We start from the raw sequence: 21,323 nt of genomic DNA, 5'->3' as shown, positions 1-21,323 counted from the left end.
ACTCGACAGACAGCTATTCCTGTGCTGTGAGAGGATTTGAACAGCTCCCCTCTCCATCAGTTTGTGAGTCTCATTGTTTGATTCTTCTTTATGATTGTAGTTTTTAGTGTTGAACCTGTGTGATTACATTGATTTTGTAACTTATGGGACTGTCCGACAAACGTTCCTGTTTAAAAGTATTGAAAATAATAATTTCTCCCGCAGACAGTCCAAAACTTCCCAAAGTTACGGTGAATGCCTCCGGTGAGATATTGGAGGGCAGCCCAGTGACCCTGACCTGTAGCAGTGATGCTAACCCAGCAGCAACTTACAGCTGGCACAAGAGAACTCAATCAGGTTCTGGAAATATCATGCATGGTTTGCAGCTTGTCTTCAAGTCCATCCAGTTTATTGACTCTGGAGAGTATTTTTGCAAAGCTGCAAACACAATGGGCTCGACACAGACCACATCCACATCTGTTAGTGTGAAATGTGAGTTAAAACCTGTAATTCTCTTCCTTTGGCAATTTTTCGTCAATCGTTGCCACAGCGGATCACCTTCTTCCAATCCCTCTCCATCACCTGTGTTCCACCTTTCTCACAACAATTGCCTTCTTGTCCTCCCTTACTGCATCCCTGAAACGCATCACTAATCTTCCTCATCTCCTCCTGCCTACCATCACTTTAATATACATAACTATCATGTCTCGTGCATACACGACCAAACCTCTCACTCTCCACTCCCCCACCAAACTGTCCAACTTGAGTCGTCTAATATCGTCTTTCCCACTCCAAGTGAAAACGTCATTATCCTCAACTCGTCCTCCTTCTCGTTGCCTTCTGGTCAGGGTTCATTGTCTCTAAACGATACAACATGGCTGCTCTCGCTACTGTTTTGTAGCTCTTTGCTTTCATCCAAGCTGCAGCCTTTTGAAGGAATCATCTCTCCACTTGCTTACACTAATGCTGCCAACCAACAACACAAAAGTGGGAGATTACAGGGTTAGCCCCATTTACATGACAATGTTTCAAGTGAAATCACGTTATTTTTGCGTTTTCATTTCCAAAAAGTTTCGTGTTTACATGGCAACATTTTGAAATCATTTTGAAAGTTTTTCTTTTCACATGCAAACGCTGTGTAAACCGGGCCTTATTCTCTGTTTTTGGTGCTTGGCTCTACAAACAAGAGAAGGCCCAGAGCATATCCTCCACCTCCACTTTAATATCACAGCACACGTCACTGCTGTCAGACGTCCCCCATACATATCCTGTACCACTCTGACGTACCTCTGAGTAACCCCGAACTTCCTGCGCAATGCAACACTTTCTTGCTCAACACCAGATCATTTACTGTCTCTTAAGTCACATGTCTACCATCTCTACTCATCTGATCTACAGTTTACATGTCATTCTCCCCGTTCATCGCCTCGTCAAAGGACTCCCTCCTCCTTCATTCCCTTCGTGTCAGCCAAGTCGTTTCCTTGTAACATTCACATTATCGGAGTCCATCTTCTCACCTCAACTTTCCTTTCCGCTGCTTCTGTCTCTTTAGCCACCTTTCTCTTTTCCTGTTTACATTCGGAATGGCACCAAGTTGGTTTAAAACACCAATAGGTGTTAGATCAACAAGCGTGGCAATAACTTTTGTCTTGTCATTTGGTCTCATGCTGCCTCAGTGACTCAGGTTGTCAGAGATCCAAATAGAGCCTGAAACAATCTCAAATTCAAAACAAACATCTCACCACATCTCATGGTGTGAGGCGAGAATGCTGCACGTAAACCCATTTAAATGCAGTGAGAAGAAACACAATGATCGTTCTGCAGTGCATCTTTGATGTAAATTGTCAGGATGAGAATAAAGTAAATCTATTTTTTAAAAATCTATAAATATATCTATAGAACACTGGTGCTACACTCAAACATAAGACTATATCAAAAATACCTTAAATGGTTTTATTTGTTTATTCCATGTGATTTCTACTGGCGGTTTCCAAATGCGGGCGAGTAACACCCATCAAGAGATGCCATCAGGTCAAGAAATGGCTGAAAAGTGACTTTATGTAGAGTCATGTGAATTTGAGCGTTGCTCCTAATGCTCACTGAGCGATGAATCCATCCAAAGCAGTCCTGGACTGTTGCAAACAGCCCAGATCAATTTATTTTAGTTTGTAGCCACCCCAGACAAGTCCTGAAATATATACATTTTTTGATATGGCCAGGATTGTTTCAGACCTGGTCCAGGACCAATAAATCCTGTCCACTGACATCACAAACCAAACAGAACGGGACAGATTGCTTGACTGTCCTGATGGGCTCTGTTTGCAGCATGCTTTAGTGATACTGACTATGCAGTCTATGCCGATACAACTTGATGCCATACCAAAGTTTATGAGATCTGTTTTGTACATTAGATTCAATTTAAAAAATGTTAAACCAATACAGTTTGAAATCGGCTTACGACAGGGGTCGACAACCCGTGGCTCCGGAGCCGCAGGTAGATCTTTTGTCCCTCTGCTGCGACTCGCAGTTCATGCTGGAGCGGGTCGGGCCGGGACGGTACGGTAAGGAAAAGCGCACCCTTACCCAACTCTGTTGTGTAGTCCCACCACAGAGTACGGTTCGAATGTAGGTGGGGTTGTGAATGCCACGTAACGACGCAGGTATATAACGTCATTCAGCAACAGTAGGCCTGAGACCAATCCCAATGTGTTCTGTTCAGTGGGAAACGGGTCCAAATGGCTCTTTGAATGTTGAAGGTTGCAGACCCCTGCCGTAGAATTGTGAAGGTGTCTTCTTTAAAATGTCTCTTAATGGATAGTCAGTTTTCCCATAAATAAATAACTTTGATATCACATATGTGTACACAAAAACAGCCTTTTGAGTCAATGTTTTTGTGTTTACTTTCAAACTGTTTCACCATTCTATGACGTGGACATTAGCATCTTTCTGTATTGCTCAGAAAATATCAATAATGTTTACAAGCATCACTGCATCACCATCATTTTCATAAAATTTGAGCATCTAATACAGACCAATTATCATGTTGTATGATTTCAGTCTTTACTTGTGATTTTCCGCAGATGCTCCAAAGCTTCCTTCAGTATCACTGAGTCCCTCTGGTGAGATCGAGGAGGGAAACTCAGTGACTCTGACCTGCAGCAGTGATGCTAACCCTGCAGCTAACTACTCCTGGTACAGGAAGAACCAAAAGCTGGTTAGTGGACCAGAGGGCATTTATCATTTCTCCACCATCAGCTCAGAGGATAGAGGGATCTACAGCTGCAAGTCTGAGAACCAACATGGACACAAGTCTTCATCCCTGTCAGTGGATGTTCACTGTAAGGACAAAGCAAGTTTCTTTGTTGTTCTTTGGTTGCGGACAAATTGGTTACCAAGTAAAGGTTGAGAGGCTCATCACTTGAAATCAATTATTTTCAGATAAAGGCTTGTGTACTTTAATGAACTTTTTCTCCTCCAGATGCTCCAAAGCTTCCTGTTGTTTCAGCGAGTCCTTCTTGTGAGATTCCCAAGGGAAGCTCAGTGACTCTGAGCTGCAGCAGTGATGCTAACCCGGCAGCGACTTACACCTGGTACAAGGAGGGGGAAGACACACCGAAAGCATCTGGACAGACTTTCACCATCATTAACTTTATGAATGAACACGGTGGGAATTATTCCTGTGAGGCTCAGAACAACAGAGGAAGACAGACCTCCAACTTTCATCAGATTGTTGCAACAGGTACATTTTTAAAAGGTTTAAATAACATGGCCCACTGATGCAGACATTAATAAGATGTTCATGTCCAAAATAAATCAGAGACTGATAATCCTCAAAACTGACAGAATCACCTGGTAAACTGATCTATTCTCACACTGCAGAGACCTAACTTTTTGTTTTTGTAAGGGAATATTGAAAAGACGGTGAATATCATCCGACTGATTCTGGTGGTTCTGATGCCGATTCCTCTGCCTGTCCTCTACCTTTGGATGAAGTAAAACAATACAACCTCAATAACATCAATTATTTCTTTTACAATTTCTTACAAAGGTCTTTAGTTTTAAAATCGCAAATTCAAATGAACATTCTATTGAAATTGTTGTTTGCCTCAATCCAGGAAGAAGAAATCCTCACCTAATGTGACTAATGAACGGATCGAGACGATAGAGGTGAGATGTCTTTGTGACAATATTCCTTTTAAATTAATAACATGTGAAAGTGCTGGAACGGCTTGTGAAAAGGATCAAATGAGTACCAACAAAAAATAAATTATTTGTTCAGCTCTGTAATGTTTTCAGTGCTGATTGATTAGTAATTCACATATATGAGTTAAATTTAATGTCACTGTTTCATCTTTATCATCAGCTGGACTGTGATCCTGCTTATGAGAACTCTGCAGACTTGAATCCAGATGGTCCAGAGCAGCAGGAAGACCAGCAGTAAAATCCAGTCAGCTTTAAACCTACCGGAAGCAACAAGGACGTTCCTGTCAGATTTGATAATGCTCCTGAAATACCAAGAAATCGATCGTGTGTTGTAGAGATCGCGAGTAAACCACAGGTGAACTTGTTCCAACGATGTTCACGGGTCACGTAACCTGGTCCCTCGTTGATTTCTCGGTAAAGAGAACAAAACCAGCCACTGCAGGATCCATCATGGAGTTTATCAGGACTCTATCACCGGGACCATCCTGCCCTCTCAGACATCTCCAGCAACCTCTTTAGAAGCCCTGCTCACCATTTACTGAGTCTTAGAAGTAGTTTGCTGAATGCACCGATAACAGTCTGACTCATTTCTCACTGCATATAGATTTTGCCAGACCTTCGACACTGTGTTCCCTTATTGTACCCGCAAAGAGAAAACCTGCCCTAATGCTACGCTTCCACATCGGCAGGATGTGTTACGAATATCATTTCCCCGTCATTCCACTGCTGTGAGAAACATCGAACTCAGGTTTGGTGGTTCAGGGACTATGTTTTATCAAGATAAGGTCCAATGCTGACTAAACAAATTATTTAAACTATTAATTAATTTTCAGTATCATTCATTATAAAATATTTATTGTAGCTTGTTTTATTAGAACCATTTTTTACTACTGTATTCAATATGTTCTTTATTACTCTAATATTGTTTTTATTATAATCCAAGATTTGATAGTTATTTCTATTATTATTGTTTTTCAGAACACATGGTCTCAGGCCACATGAAACAAGAATGCTGATCACAGACTTCAGCTACACTTTTTAGCAGTTTATGTCAAACTTGGGTGAGCTGGCTGTCCCAGAACTCAGGTCTCAAACTAGATTACCCCCCTCATGTTCTATATCAACATATTAACACCTTTTTAAGAGTGCCATACTGTAGCTGGTAATGCAAACCAATGAATGGAATGAGGAAGGAAGTGTGGCAAGTGTATTTCGCCTTATCTGTGCAGAGCTTCTCCCTACCTTCTGTGTTGCAGTTGAAAGTATTTGTTGTGTGTCTCTGTCACCCCTCAGTGACAGGTACGGCACAAAGACTATGTGCTGGAGACTATTTTTACTTGTTTTGTATTTGGATTGAATTTGAAATAGTTTCCAGCTACTGGATAAGTTTTACGTCACCATCTTCATAGAGTGAACACAGAAATTGACAGAGACGGATGTTCAGTCTGCTTTTAAACTTTTTAAGTCACCCTTTGTTTTTAGGCTTCCGCTGGAACACCTGTATATTTTTTGAATTTGTGCTTCCATCGTTTTTGTCAGGTTTGTTGGTAGCCTGAAGTGTTAAACCACTGTCACGGTCAATTTGATTACCAAAGTTACGATAGATCGTTTGTAGTAGTTCCTGTGGTTGGTATATGAGGATGTGAAAATGGCTGATACCATCTTATAGCTTATCCATTGTTCAGTTTGTGACAAACATCACACATCTTTACATGATTAGTTTAGTGATTTGTGTTATTTGTGGCAGAGTTTTTGGTTTCCCCAAATTTGTGACACTTTTGTGGGGGGGGGGGTAATAAAACCACAAACGTGTACAGAGAACAATATGCTATCAACCTTTCTGAGTGACTCAACTGTAGAACTACCAAGTCCCAAGAGAATACGGACTGGGAGCATTCTGATGGCCACCATTGTTTTTGTTGTCCATTGGATGCCAGTATTTGTTTTGTGAAATCTCAACTATTAAACGACCACTGTGGACTATAAAACTACAATCCGACGAGCGAGTCATGCCATTACAGATGACACGTTTGTTACGTGCACATGACCAGAAGGACTATTTACCACGGAGGACATGCGCATGCGCAGTAACAGCGCTCTGTTGCTCTGTGCAAAAAAGTCCGGGCTGCAGTGGAACCGAGCATCAGTGTCGTGGAAACAGACCCCCCCCCCCCCAAAAAAAAGTGAAGAAAGTTTTGCGGTTACACTCGTTTTTGTTGACGTGCAAATGGGGCCTTATTGACATGTTTCTACAATCATGAAGACTTAAAACCGGCTTCAACAGTCAAAAGCTGTTTTTTCTTTTTGTACACAGACCTGAAGAAGAAAGGTTCCCACTATTTACACCCTGACCTGCTAATGAGTCCATGACAACTACAATATACTGTTTCTACATGAGTGACTACTTTTTTTCACCTGATGATGATTGTGTTACAATTAGGGCTGTTGATCGATTAAAAAAATGTACTAATTAATGAGACGATTGTATGTGATTAATTGCAATTCATCACATTTTTTCTACATGAGACTGAAGCTTGTGGTGGATATTTAATTTGTGAAATCATAGAATTAACACACAGAAAGTATATCTAAATTCAGAGACTATTTTAAAAGTTTTCTTTCAGCTGCCAAGTTTAGCAAAAAGAAAAGAAAAAAAACTATTTCTAAAATCCTCTAACAGACATTATAACAAAACCCAGTCTTGTATGTTAAAGTGCAGGTCCACCACTTTGACAATTTAGAAATGTGTAGAAACAAAGTTGTAAAATTATTACATGATCAAAGTTGCAATAATAAACAGTAATATCCACTAACACAAAAGAAATGTCTCACGCACACGCATACGAGCAGTCAGGCAACTTTTTTAAAGTGAAACTTTCCGACTGATATTCCGTCTTCCGTCATAGCTGTGAGCTCATGCCATAAACATTCCAGGATACGAAAGTTATCCTTGACATTTAACAATGTGAGCAGTCATTGCGAGTGAACATGCGCCGTTTAATCTGTATGTGTCCTTATTGGGGGTTTCTATTGTGGTCAGTGTATGAAATGTGTTTGATAAGTGAAGGCTGTTGTGATGAGGGATGAGCGCGGCAGAACTCACTTAAACAGGCGGGGCGTGTCCGCCTGGAAGATGGGGGTGGATGAGCGAGGGGTATCGATGTGAAGAAGAGGAGGAAAAAGAAATGGTGGTTGGAGGTTTCTCTGATCGAGCAGCGAGGCGCCGCCGTGTAAAATCAAAACAACCTCAGAAGTCTCACAGCAGCTCGTGATCTCCCACAGCCTCGCGCGAGTTAAACATTTAAATTAGTCAACAGAATTGAGGTGTTGAGTTTGACAGCACTAGTTACGATAGTTTGATTCATTGACGTTTTCAACTCGGCTTAAGCACATTCAGAAGGGGGAAAGAGACTTCAGGACTTCATTGAAAGGGCGTTTCATAGTCTTATCAAGTCAAACCACAAAACTTTCCATCACTTTTCTGTCTAAAGAAGGACTCAAGTCAGATGACATTTTGAAACGCTGTCATTTGGAGAAGTACCTCCCCTGCTCTTGTGGCTTCTGTTTCCATCTGCTTTCAAGTTGCAGAGAGGAAGGGTGTGCAGTGTTTTTTAACCCCATCATTTGTATTCTCGACTCACTTCGACCAAAGAGGAGTGTTCATATAAAGACATTTTTACGAGCACTAGTTCGATCCTGTGGATTTTATTTTATTTTGTTTCCTTGCTACTGATTCCGCCAAGCGTCAGCTATGGGTTTAACAGCAGCTCGCCATGGATTTGTTGTTTTTCTTCTCTGGATGCCAGGTAATAGATTTATTGTATCCATCTGTACTTGTTTGTTGAAGGATTTTAGCATATTCGCACTGAATTGCCCAAAAGAGAGTGTGGAAAACAAAGCAAACAAATTTCAAGTGTCTGAACGTGTTTCTGTTTCATATGTGACCACAAATTCAGCACGGGCACTTCTGGCTGTTGTGAGAACAGAAAGTCTGCTTCTCTGAATCAGTTCCTTTGCAATTCCGTAGCCGTTTCATTTTTCAAATGAGAGTGTAAAAGTAAAAAAAAATTTAATAAAACAAATATTGAAGAGATACTAATTGGTGATGATGATGTCTTACAGTGATTCATTGTTGGGAATCGTCTTACACTTCTGGTTGGGGAGTGACTTACAATTCCACGAACATCTGCGCTTTAGAAGGATCCACAGTGAACCTCTCCTGCTTCTACAAGTCCCCACCCGCCTCACACAAGGTTGTAAAGACAATCTGGTGCACATCATGTGGTGAAGCGGAGCCGTTGGACCTGAGAGAAGACCCTCGATATGCAAAGCGAGTGCAGTACCGATGCAGTAGCGTCAGTAACCACTGCACTCTGACAATTAGAAACGTGAGCAGGGAGGATTCAGTGAAGTACTGCTTCAGGATCATTACAGACAAAACAACTCGGAGATATACTGGTTCAACTGGAGTCACTCTGTCTGTTGAAGGTAACTTTATCCTCCTGACTTGTGTAGTTTAGCTGTTTTTTTTAAAAAAAAAATCAAACATATGGGTGCCCAATGAGTCCAATCCGGCAAACAGGAAGACATTAAAGAGTGACATTATTTACTAAGACATTTAGGCTCCTTTTACAAAATGGTTTAATTCAAATTGCAAAACGTTTGTTGTGTATTGGGTGTGGTTTGAAAAGGCTCCGTCTTCATGGAAACGGTGGGATACACAACTTTCCAGAAAAGCTCGGACTACATCTCCATTTCTGCATAAATGGAGGAAACACACTTTTTCTGAAACGCTGCTCCTGAACATGGACATCACAGCAGTAGTGAATAGTTCTTCTGCACAAGCTCAGTAGATGGACAATAAGAACAGCGTTCGCCTCCAGAGTGTCATGATTCCCAGTCCATATTCTCCTGGGACTTGATAGTTTTACTGTTGAGAGCCACCAAAATAACAATATAATTTTAAAAAATGTAAAAAAAAAAAAAAAAAAGGTACATTTATGAGTAATTTCTGACTTTTACTAAGAAAAATCAAAAACAAAATATATTATGTGATAAATTAGTTTCTTTTGGGATCAACCAATGAGAAATGGGACTATTTCATATAGACATTAACAGAATTCAAATTATGAAGAGAGAGCGAGAGAGAGAGGGAGAGAGAGAGAGCGAGAATATGAAACAGGATAACGGCTTAAGTGTTTTTATTTTTAGGTTTTTTTTTTTTTTGTTTTTTTTTAAATGATCTTTGAATTTGTGAGTAAAGCAAACATAAACCAAAAAATTTCAACTTTTTTTTTTTCATCTTCAAGAAAATTACTAAATCAAATTTTTAAGACCAATTAAAATTTATTTCCTTTACACAAAATGTCCACTTTAGTATTCTTATACAGTTTGTGGAGTCACTGAGCTGTGAAGCCTCACACACCTTCTTTTTTTTCCCAGACTCGAGCACAGTCTGTGAAACATTTGCATATAGTGAATTTAAGCTCACATTGATGGGAAATGAAGTTCTTCTTTAATTCTTGTGAAACAACATTTTGAAACCTACAGACTAAGAAACTGTGTTTTTTGACAGCAGTAAAAAATATCACAGATATTTCTTTTCTTTTAATATTTCAGGTCATTTTACAAAATGTCCTGAAATTTCAAAACAACGTTAAATCTAGACACAACCAGTAACGCTGCTACAGGTACCAGTCAGTTCTGACTTGTATGTGTTGAGATGGAGTTGGGATCCACCAGTGTCCGTCAAATTTGGGGAAATGATGGTTCAACTGTGTTTAGATTTAACAGCGGTTTTGTTTTCATGCGTTATGTCAAGTTTTCCAAACCTTACTCAGCATCATTAGCATACCATATCCAGATCATATCCATTAATTCCTTTAACATCATCCTTCAATACCTTCTCCGCAATCAGTAGACAAAGTGCGGAGCTCAACCTATCCTTTATCACAAAACCAAGACAGAGGCCCCATTTACACATTTCAAGTGAAAACGTATCGTTTTTGCATTTTTGTTTCGGAAAAGTTTTGCATTTACACAGCAATGTTTTGAAAATGGCAGAAGCGTTGGAAATAAGATATTTAGCATGCCAAGCCACGAGTTGGCGCTATTGATTGTGTCGTTTCTTTCCAAAAACAAAGAACAATACACTACAAACATTAACAATGGGAGGACACAGACATTCGTATGGACAGACGACCAAGTTAGATTACGTTTCTGAGTGACTCAACTATAAAACTACCAAGTCCCGGGAGGATATGAAGTAGGAGTCATGACACTCTGGAGGCAAACATTATTACGGCCATGGTGAGCGTGTGCAATTGCAACTTTTCACAAAGGTTAGAGTATTTTCAAAATGTTGCATTTTCCCCCCGTCTACACAGAGTCGGAACAATGCTGAAAAGTTTTAAGGTTTCACCTTGGGAGCTGTTTTCAAAAAGTTGTGTTTCCATTGGTTTCGAGCACCACCGTCAGGTAAATGGACACCCAAAATGCCACGACAGTTTAGTCTTTTCAGACATGCTCATGTTTACTTTAGCACCATTTATGGTAAACATTTAAAAGCTTGATTTTGAGTTAGAAAAAGAATTTACTTGGGGAAAACCCATATAGGTGAAAGGAGAACATGCAAAATTCCCCACAGTAAAAGCGCTGAAGCAAAGCTTCAGACAGCACCAACCGATTGCCTACGCCTGAGGTTGTACGTGTATGAATATAAATCCCCTTTTTTTGCTTCTACATGAACACAGGTCTTCAAATACTGAGAGGATATTATACTCGTGTGCCAGTATACAAGTGTCATAGTACATGTCAGCAACCCCATCATGTTTCCTACGTCTGGTACAAAAACGGAGAGAAAATCTCAGGAGAGCCATCTTTCAGTTATTATTCCACGGACAGCTACTCCTGTGCTGTTGAAGGACATGAGGACTTCCCCTCTCCTCCGGAGTGTGAGTGTATTTCAGGCTCATCAGCAAAACATGTAGAAACTCATCATGGTCATAACGTCATAACTTCATTGGAATAACAGTTCAAACTGTAATCTACTAAAATCATTATGTAACAACTTTGTACATAAAACTTGGGAGTAAGTACCAGTAGTAGTGGTAGTGTTAACTCATGATGTGATTACATTATGGACTTCTAGATTATCAACAGTTGCTGCCATTAATGTTTTTCTATCTTAACAAAGTTTCTTCTTTCAGGTTTATATGGTCAATCCTGCAACCGAGTGATTTATGGAAACAGACATATCTGCGCTGTAAAAGGCTCCTCAGTGTCCTTATCTTGTTGGTACAAGAGCAGAGAATCTATCACAACAAGCTTCTGGTTCAGTCCTGATCAGAGATATCAGTGGGTGAATTCTTCACAGCCGCAGAAAATCACCGAAGACCCGTCGTTTGGACGTCGTGTTACAGAAGAACATCGAAGTGTAAGCTCTAAGCTGAGCTTCAGTGACGTGAGAGAGAGCGATTCAGCAGAGTACCGCTTCAAATTCAAAACACAAAACTTTGAATGGAGGAGTAGTTTACCTGGGATAATTCTGACTGTCACAGGTACGGAGACACAAACACTCACCACCAGAGTTTATTTCAAACTGCTGAAAAACATTTCTAAACTTTTCCGTAGATCTATAACAATAACAATGTGGGATTCCAGAGTGAATTTAACTGTACGTCCTGAAGAAATCTTCACTTTCAAACAGGGTCCAAGTCACATTTGACCATTTGTGTGACCACCGGTCATCGTAGACAATGCTTGTGTTTCCATCTGATGTGGCTCATGTTGAACTCCATGAACAATATGTTCAATATTCACAGAAGTTATGACAAGTTACACAGAGAAAGTCAGGTCAGAGAGGAAGTCGCCGCACAAAGGCAAAGTGAATCCAGACATATTCAAAATGAAACAGCACAAAGTACAACACAGTCATCTCCGGGCTCTTTTACAGAGAGAAACCCAACTGTTTGCCACGAGGAAGCACAGGCGAGAGTGGAAAGGAAAAGCTCCCTTTTGGAGATGTGGTGAATGTTACAAATCCTGATTCTTACAGGGGGTGACATGCAAAAAGAGCAAGAAACAGCTAAAACAAAGTCGTAGATCCACTCGCTGGTTAAGGTTGATTCCCAGATTCCTCACAGTGGTGCCGGAAGTCAAAGAAATACTAGCCAGTGTATGTTTAAATAATATGTTAGTAATAAAGTTTAAATAATTTGTTTCTCAGGTGTTTTGGGCCAAATATAATAAGCATAAAAAATTGTCCTTTATGTCTTTAAGACAAGCTTCTAGTTTGATAAGTTAATCAGTATCATCTGGTTTCATTGATAAAAAGATTTGAGTATCATCTGCAAACAATGAAAGTTAATAGAGTGTTTCCTAATAATATTCTCTACCAGAAGGATGCTTAATGTGGAAATAGTGCATCCTAGTACAAACCCTGTTGAATTCCATGGTTAACTTTAGTCTAAGCTAAAAACAAAACAAAAACTAACATCATATGCTAGCACGCACCAAAACAAACCCCACTGATTAAAATACATTGTCTGAGGTTTCATCTTCAAATAAAGGCAGAGAGTCTGCTTACACACGTATTTATTGTTGGGCTATTTATAATTTATTTGAGCACATCTATTTAGCCAGAAAGACCAGCAGGACTTTAAAGGTTAAATCTACTGAACAAAAGTATTCAAAAGATTGCATTTTGAACTACAGGTAATGTCATCTCTCAGGAATGATTATGTAGCTTGAAGCTAAACTATCTGGTTACTGTAGGATAATGGTTCGACTCTAGGTTGTGGGTCAGGGGATGACAAACACATGCAGTCCCTACAAAGATAGTACATGTGTATGTGTAATTGTAAAAATGAAGCAAAACACCACATGTTTATGTGTATACCTCCACTGTGTATGTTATTATTCCTTTTTTAGAAAAACAACATCCCAACAGATATGTTCATTTGTTTTGTGTGAGTTGTCATGTCCTCCTGTGAATATTTGATTAATTACTATTTGATTTTTTTTTTTGTATAAAAGATCCAGATTTGCAAGTAAAGGTGACAAATGCAGGTTCTCCATGGGCATGGCTGATATGTGACAGCAGATGTTCACTTCCCAAGTCTCCCTCCTATGTTTGGTACAAGAATGGACAGATGGAGACAGGAGAATCATATTCATATTATACAAGCAACTTCGCAGCTACAGACACCGTATCCTGTGCTCTGAAAGGATATGAAGATTTTCCCTCTCCTCCAGTGTGTGAGTAATTTATCAAAATCTCCAAACTTGATGGCACCTCTGATGTGTTGTATCGTAGTGATGGGAAATCCTGCTCTTTAATCACGTTGCTTTGGATCAGCTCACTGTAAAGTGCCAGTTGTTTTCTTTCCCAACTGGCTCCTCGAATTTCGCTGAAGTAAATTTTCTTGCTAAAAATATTGCAAAACTCTGTTGCTTAAATACAGATCAGACATTGGAACGTTTTCTTTTTATATGGCTTAATATACCCAAGATTATTACCAGTTTCCTCCTCAGCAGTCGTTTGTATTACTGTGATCACAGCCTTTGGTACAAACTGCTTCTAATCCAGGAGAGTTTGCGCATTTTAGTTACAATCTCAAATGGGACCAGCCAGTAAAATTATTCCAAATATCGGCCTTCATTTAAGCCTTCAGTACAAGTGCACACTTTTAACTGAAATTTTTAAACGTTTGCTACGTCATCGAGTGATAAATGCCTCTCTTCTGTTTCACTTGCTTCTCAGTTATGGTCTCAGTTTCATGTTACGTCATTTTCTCCTGCTCAAGCAATATGTTCCCATGTGTTCAAATCAGGAACAGCAGTTGTATTTATTTGAAAGTTGCAGCTTCTCGGGCGGTTATTTCACAGGCTGGAACAGACTTTTCAGGCATGCAGTTTCAGCCCGCTGTTCTGGGCCATAGGCTTGTCCCTGTCCCAGAACCCCACAAAAGTCACTTCTATGGGCTTTGAAAAACAGAGAAAAGCCTCCCAGTAAAGACTGAACTTTAAACAGTTTGTGGAGATCTTTTCCTAAATGCTATACTTTATTACTTGTATTTATGAAGCAGAGTGAAGTTAACTGAGAAGTGCTTTCTATGTTTCAGGTGTCTTCGGTCAACAGTGCGACAGAGTGGTTTACCCCGAGAGAAGTATCTGTGCTGCCAAAGGCTCATCTGTGGACATTTCCTGCATTTACAAAAGTAGCAAAGCGGTTGACTCCATGTTCTGGTTCATTCTTGATAGCAGACAGGGAGATTTGGCTGCAGAGGACCTTAGTAAAGACTCACAGTTTGCAGGCCGTGTGACAGTCTCCGAGACAGAACAAGGACTCTCCACTCTGACACTCAGAGACCTGAAAGAGACTGATTCAGTCCAATATCATTTTAAATTGACAAGCAATCCCTCGCCATCCAACTGGAGAAGTACTTCATCTGGAACAAATCTCACTGTCACAGGTACCAATGAATCCAAGCTAAAATTTGTAACGTCATGGTTTAAACTTTCTTTCTATTCAAGATTCTAGTTTCCGTTGCAAAATGAGACTCATTCCTCTTGGTTCTTGGATGAGACGCAAAGCGTAAACTTGATTTTGCATGCAGACAAACGGAAGTTTATTTACAAACAGAACATACAGAAGAACATAACACGCACCGGTCATGAATGTGGAATCCAATTAAAAAACAATATTTTGGGATGAAGTGTTCGATATAAAGTTCAGCCTTTAGCGGAGATGCTGATGTTATTGTGGTGAGATACATTTCTTTGCTTGGCTTTTCACAACATTTATTTTCAGAGTTTATTATATTGTCTGCGTTGTATTCCTACACTAAACAATAAATCCCTCCACTGACATGTTCATCTCCATAGTATCACATTATGTTTTGTGCTTTTGGGGGCTCAGTGCTTCATCCAATCACTCCATGGCTAAAGCAAACATACAAAGTTGGAAACGATATTGTTTCCCTTTGGTTGCTCCCAATGGGAGGTGAGCACTCTGGAAGCGAACTGCATTGCCTTTAGTGTTTGTGTGTTTCCAGAATCCGGCTGGCTCTGACTGATCATGTCTAAGACATTGCTTCTAAGGAGGTAGGAGCAGATTGTCTGGCCGTTCTAAGCATCATGTTTGAGAGCGAGGCTGGACATGACCAATTCTGTGACGGTGTTTGAGCTCTTTGTCAGGCTGAAGCCATATAGGAAAGTCCATATAACGAATAAAGTAGATGGCTAAAGCAGTGAGAACACATTCTACAGGTGTGGGACATTTATTAAACTCATAAAAGTGGCCCTCATGGTAGCACTCTGGATTCATAGTGAGATTATCCCACGTTTGGAGTCTTGGATTAAGGCCTTCATGTATTTGTGCCAAGGTTGCCGTTATTGTTGCTGAAGTTGCCACCGCCTCTCTGCTGGAACTGGTTGGGATGTTGTATGTTTCCACTGTGAGTCATATTACTTCCACCTCTTGCGCTCATGTTGCCTCGGTTCATTGGACCATCTTGTTCACGGGCATGCTCAGGGTACGCTTCATTATTCCCCCACAAAGCTCTGTTAGGTTTCCCTCAGGTGTCAATGTGAGTGAGATCTACTGTCTTTCTTACTATCTTTAATGTCTGATGGACAATCTACCCTACCTCCACTCACTGTCAGCTGGTATTGGCCCGAATTCTCATCTAAGCTTGACATATGACACACATACGGAATGTATGAAGCAATCCGTCTACATTTGTGTCCATCTCCTGGAAGCTCAGGGATATGAACCAACAGAAAATGATGACCAATACTGTTTTAAGATTAGAATTTAAAAAAACAAAACAAAAAACGGCGAATGTGCGACAGCCTGGGATTTTTAAGAACGTCATCATCCACCAAGTTGCCTTCGATTGTGCCACCTTCTCAATATTAACATTAGTTTGACATGTCGTCGTCATCGACTTCCTTAATCTGTTTTCTGAAAAAGAACTTCAGACTTCTTCTTGATATCAGGCTGGTAGGTTTAAAGCGCCCATACCTTTACACTGATTGAAGCATTCACAGCTTTGAGGTGGATAAAGAAGTAGCTCGTAGATGAGGAGACAGTGATGACACTTTACAGAACTATAGTTTTGTTTTTTTCCTCATATTCTCTCCTTTAGATTATGATCAGATGAACAAAGTACAATCCAAGTATGCATATGTGGATTAGTTCTTCCAATATCTAATCTAATCATCTAATACCTTTCTGGTTCTACCTCCTTGACTTTGTAGCTCTCCGGGTGCAGGTGATCAGAAAAATCGTCCATCCATTCGATACTGAAGCACAGCTCCAGTGTGTCAGCAGATGTCTTCCAGCGAGCCGTTTTGACTACGTTTGGTTCAGAAATGGGGCGATCGTTAAGAAACAGAAGAGAATTTATGAGGCCCGCTTTCAACCAGGAGAATTCATCTCATGTGCACTGGCAGGACATGAGGGCCACGCCTCTCCTCCTGTTTGTAAGTTGTTTTGTTTTTGTAGCCAACAATGAAGGGGTTTTTTTTTTTTTTTTCAAGCCTTAATATACAAATTTTTTCCCTCCAGATGTTCTGAATGTGCCCTCTGTGTTATTAAGTCCCTCTGGCGATATCATGGAGAACAGTACAGTGACGCTAACATGTGGCAACAATGCTAACCAAACAGCTAAACACACCTGGTACAAGAGCAAACAAACAGTGGCCAGCGAAGGCCCAAAGCTTGTCCTCCGATCCATCAAGTCTTCTGACTCAGGACAGTATTACTGTACGTCTGAGAACGAGTGGGGGATGAGGACATCTGAACACATCTCTATTAATGTCAAATGTGAGTCAAATGGAAGGTATTGGAAAAGCAAATGTCTGCTCACAGAAAGGTTCTCCTGTCTACCACTGACTTATGTTAAATGGTCTCCTCTTCCAGATGCTCCAAAGACAACGGCAGTGTCAGTGAGTTCTTCTCCAGAGATCGTGGAGGGAAACTCTGTGACGCTGAGCTGCAGCAGTGATGCTAACCCTGCAGCTAATTACACCTGGTACAGGAAGAACCAAAAGCTGGTTAGTGGACCAGAGGGCATTTATCGTTTCTCCTCCATCAGCTCAGAGGATAGAGGGATCTACAGCTGCAAGTCTGAGAACCAACATGGACACAAGTCTTCATCCCTGTTAGTAGATGTTCAGTGTAAGGACAACCTTGTTGACCAACTTGTTTTAGCTTGATTTGATTCTTGCAAACCAAAAAAGAATCTCCAGATAAAGACGAGTAAGGTGTGTGATCAAATTCATAAGTGGTTTACTTGCATGTTCTCCTCCAGATGCTCCAAAGCTTCCATTATTGTGGCTGAGTCCGTCTGGCGAGATCGTGGAGGGAAGCTCGGTGACTCTGACCTGCAGAAGCGATGCTAACCCCACAGCGACTTACACCTGGTACAAGAAGGAGGGGAATTCACCCAATGCATCAGAACAGAGTTTCAACATCAGCAACGTCAGTCCTGAACACAGTGGCAATTATTCCTGTGTGGCTCAGAACAGCAGAGGACATCAAACATCCACAATATACCTGCTGGTCAGAAGTAAGTTTCCATTCCAACATGAAGTAAAAACCTGTAAGAACCTAAAGAGGCTGAGAGCCACTGTTGGAAGTGTCACCTGATTGGGGGGCCACTACGAGCCCCACAATACTTACGTTTACACTCACTGGCCACTTTATTAGGTACACCTTGCTAGTACTGGGTCGGATCCCCTTTTGCCTTCAGAACTGCCTTAATCCTTCGTGGCATAGATTCAACAAGGTACTGGACCATATTGACATGATAGCATCACGCAGTTGCTGCAGGTTTGTTGGCTGCACATCCATGATGCGAATCTCCCGTTCCACCTCATCCCAAAGGTTCTCTATTGGATTGAGATCTGGTGACTGTGGCCATTTGAGTACAGTGAACTCATGTTCAAGAAACCAGTCTGAGATGATTCACACTTTATGACATGACGCATTATCCTGCTGGATGTAGCAATCACAAGACGGGTACACTGTGGTCATAAAGGGATGGACATGGTCAGCAACAATACTCAGGAAGGCTGTGGCGTTGACATGATGCTCAATTGGTACCAAGGGGCCCAAAGTGTGCCAAGAAAATATCCCTCACACCATTACACCACCACCAGCCTGAACCGTTGATACAAGGCAGGATGGAGCCATGCGTTCATGTTGTTGAAGCCAAATTCTGACCCTACCATCCGAATGTCGCAGCAGAAATCGAGACTCATTAGACCAGGCAATGTTTTTCCAATCTTCTATTGTCCAATTTTGGTGAACCTGTGCAAATTGTAGCCTCAGTTTCTTGTTCTTAGCTGACAGGAGTGGCACCCGGTGTGGTCTTCTGCTGCTGTAGCCCATCCGCCTCAAGGTTCAATGTGTTGTGCGTTCAGAGGTGCTCTTCTGCATACCTCGGTTGTAATGAGTGGTTACTTGACTTACTGTTGCCTTTCTATCAGCTCGAACCAGCCTGGCCATTCTCCTCTGACCTCTGGCATCAACAAGGCATTTGCGCCCACAGGACTGCTGCTCACTGGATATTTTCTCTTTTTCGGACCATTCTCTGTAAACCCTAGAGATGGTTGTGTGTGAAAATCCCAGTAGACCAGCAGTTTCTGAAATACTCAGACCAGCCCGTCTGGCACCAACAACCATGCCACGTTCAAAGTCACTTAAATCACCTTTCTTCCCCATTCTGATGCTGTATGGAGAAGATAAAACTAAATAAATACGCTAACCAAATTGCATCATATTTTTGGTGCCATGGGCCAAAAGTGCACCAACCGGGTGTGACCCACCAACTGGGAGTTTGAAACTTCTTATGATCTTTGTAGTTTGCTTTGGACTGGGTTTATTATTTCAGACATTTTGGGTGAATATGTGAATGAATGATAACATTTCATGCAGGAGTTGTTACATTTACAAGGACAAGCGTCTGCTAATCACACACTTTCTGTCTCCTTTGCCCAGAATCCAGGAAAACAACAGTTGTTGGAGCTACCACTGCTGTTCTCCTGGTGCTCATGTTCTTTGTTGTCTTCATATTAATGAGGTGAGCTGTTTGGTGTCACTGTAGCAGCTGAGGTTTAAGGACATTATTCAACAAATATTGAATTACATTTTTAGAAACCTGGTGAATTATACTTTGTCTAATCATAGCTCTGGAAACTAACACTTTGGGAGTTAGGTTGGATAAAAAGAGGATGTGGTCATAATGTTTCTTTCACTTTTATTTCATTCCCCATATATATGGAAATGCAGTTCAATGAGAACTTCTGCTTATCTAAAAAGTAGAAATTTCCATTACTTTGTCAATTATCAGTATATTAGAAAGATGATATTTTATAATGAGGGTTCTTTTTGTTTTTGTTTTTTTAGAAGAAAGAGGATCTGCAAGCGAACACGTGTGCCTGGAGAGGGAAATATCACTAAGCAGGTGAGGAGGAAGTTAAAAAAAGAAAAAGAAAAAGACAACATTAACATTGCTGTAATATGGCTGTTTTGCTGAGCTGTCAGTAGTGCAGGTCTGTTAATGATTGATTCACTCAGGGTCTTTCTGAGTTTGTGTTTTTCCATCGATTGAAAAGAAAAAAGCAACTTCACGTCAACAGCAGCACATGGAAACTGAAGTTAACCTTTATTTAGGCCGCTAACCAAAACCACAGACTAATGTTGCCACTAACTTCCGGATTAATGATGTACAAGTACTCTAGACGGGAGCTTAGTGAAACCAACACCAACTATTTCTAAACACAGTGAGACAGAAGCTTTGCAGCTCCACGACTGGTAAGAAACCAGCTCTCTGAAACTAAAAAATAAATCATATACATAAACCAAATGGATAATATGCGAATACGGTGTATATTTGTTGTTAGAAATTCTATTTTCAGTGGAAATTGCTATATTTTAAGATAGCTTGTGGCTTAAGCTTTGTTTTGATAACTTTTCTATCGGCCATGTTGGGTTGCTTGTTTGTTTGGGGTTTTTTTGAGCCGGGAAGAAAGTGTCCAGTCACATAAACTAAAGTTCTTCGTTATGAACAAGCATAGGTAGTACACAACCTAGAGTGAGACTGGATTGAAAATACGCCGTTTTCACCGTGACCCGGTAAGCTGCTAATTTTAGGCCCCATTTCTACAACAATGTTTCCAGTAAAATAGCATCGTTTATGCATTTTCTTTTCAGACACACTTTGCATCATTTTGAAAACGATGTTCGTTTATACAAAAACTTTGAAAACGATGTAGTTTTCATGTTGAGCCACTAGTGAGTGCTGTTGTTACAATACTACCAAGACGAATTTGACAATCTTTCGTGTGCATGCAGCCGGGACACAATCATAGGCAGCAAGAAGAGCCTGGAGAGATTCACTATGCCAGCATCCACTTCTCCGCACATAAGGACGAGTGCCTCTACTCCAACATCCAGCCAGTTCAGCCACACAGACACACAGAGGAGGAGTACTCAGCTGTGCTGTACTCAGGCATCAAATACACTGATGGCAGCAGGTGAGTGTTTACAGTGACGTCAGCATGATATTTGGTTCGGTCTGTTTTCTAACCACCTGTTTGTCATCCTTCTCAGGGACACAAATCAAGGAAGTGATGACAATCTGACCGCTTTGTACAGTACTGTCAACAAAATGGGCTAAAATTAAGGATTTCCCCTACCTGTAGTGTGTGTGTGTAAAAGATAGCCATTAATTTATTACATCTCTGAGGTCAGCTAAAGAATGCAACATCAGTGAACCACAACTTAAGCCCTCCCCAGTTTATACATTTTCAAGTGAAAACATTAAAAAAAAAAAAAAAAAAAGTAATAAATTGCTCCGTTTTTGGGGTGTCCATTTACACAAGTGAAAACGCAATATTTTGAAAACGATTCCAAAAGTCCAACTTTTCCAAAGGCTTCTCCTTGAAAACAAGGGAAGACAACTCTTCTTAAACACTCCTACTGCGCATGCAATCCGAAAGCAAAATCAAGACACCGATCCTCACCTCAACAAACACTGTCGCTACGCCTTTGAAACGTGAGCGAAACTTAAAATCAGAAAACCATGTCAGTTGAGAATGTGAACAACTTAAGCCCACCACATGCCGGC

At 40.7% G+C, this 21,323-nt stretch overlaps 1 protein-coding gene across 1 annotated transcript; it reads left to right on the top strand.

The window, feature by feature from the left end:
• Positions 1-291: 291 nt before the first annotated feature.
• On the top strand, positions 292-21,085 carry LOC308109805 (hemicentin-2-like). The gene is made up of 18 exons (XM_080463611.1): positions 292-471; positions 3,060-3,317; positions 3,458-3,718; positions 3,884-3,971; positions 4,095-4,228; positions 8,305-8,670; positions 10,935-11,135; positions 11,391-11,741; positions 13,219-13,440; positions 14,307-14,657; positions 16,447-16,671; positions 16,757-17,014; positions 17,111-17,368; positions 17,502-17,759; positions 19,193-19,274; positions 19,601-19,658; positions 20,549-20,730; positions 20,807-21,085. Exons 1-18 carry the CDS (start codon positions 351-353, stop codon positions 20,871-20,873), a joined length of 3,741 nt encoding a protein of 1,246 aa, XP_080319737.1. The 5' UTR covers positions 292-350; the 3' UTR covers positions 20,874-21,085.
• The last annotated feature ends 238 nt before the right edge of the window (positions 21,086-21,323 follow it).

This window comes from Lipophrys pholis (assembly GCF_963383615.2).
Source record: "Lipophrys pholis genome assembly, chromosome: 5".
Taxonomy (NCBI): Eukaryota; Metazoa; Chordata; class Actinopteri; order Blenniiformes; family Blenniidae; genus Lipophrys; species Lipophrys pholis.
Note: the sequence above shows the minus strand (reverse complement) of the source record. Positions and strands in the feature narration are given on the sequence as shown.

Bases quoted from the DNA above. Each gene is read 5' to 3' on its own strand.
- LOC308109805 (XM_080463611.1), top strand. From the start codon at position 351: ATGCATGGTTTGCAGCTTGTCTTCAAGTCCATCCAGTTTATTGACTCT. The intron at 3,719-3,883 runs GTACATTTTTAA...TGTTTTTGTAAG, and splicing joins TCATCAGATTGTTGCAACAG to GGAATATTGAAAAGACGGTG. The intron at 19,275-19,600 runs GTGAGCTGTTTG...TTGTTTTTTTAG, and splicing joins GTTGTCTTCATATTAATGAG to AAGAAAGAGGATCTGCAAGC.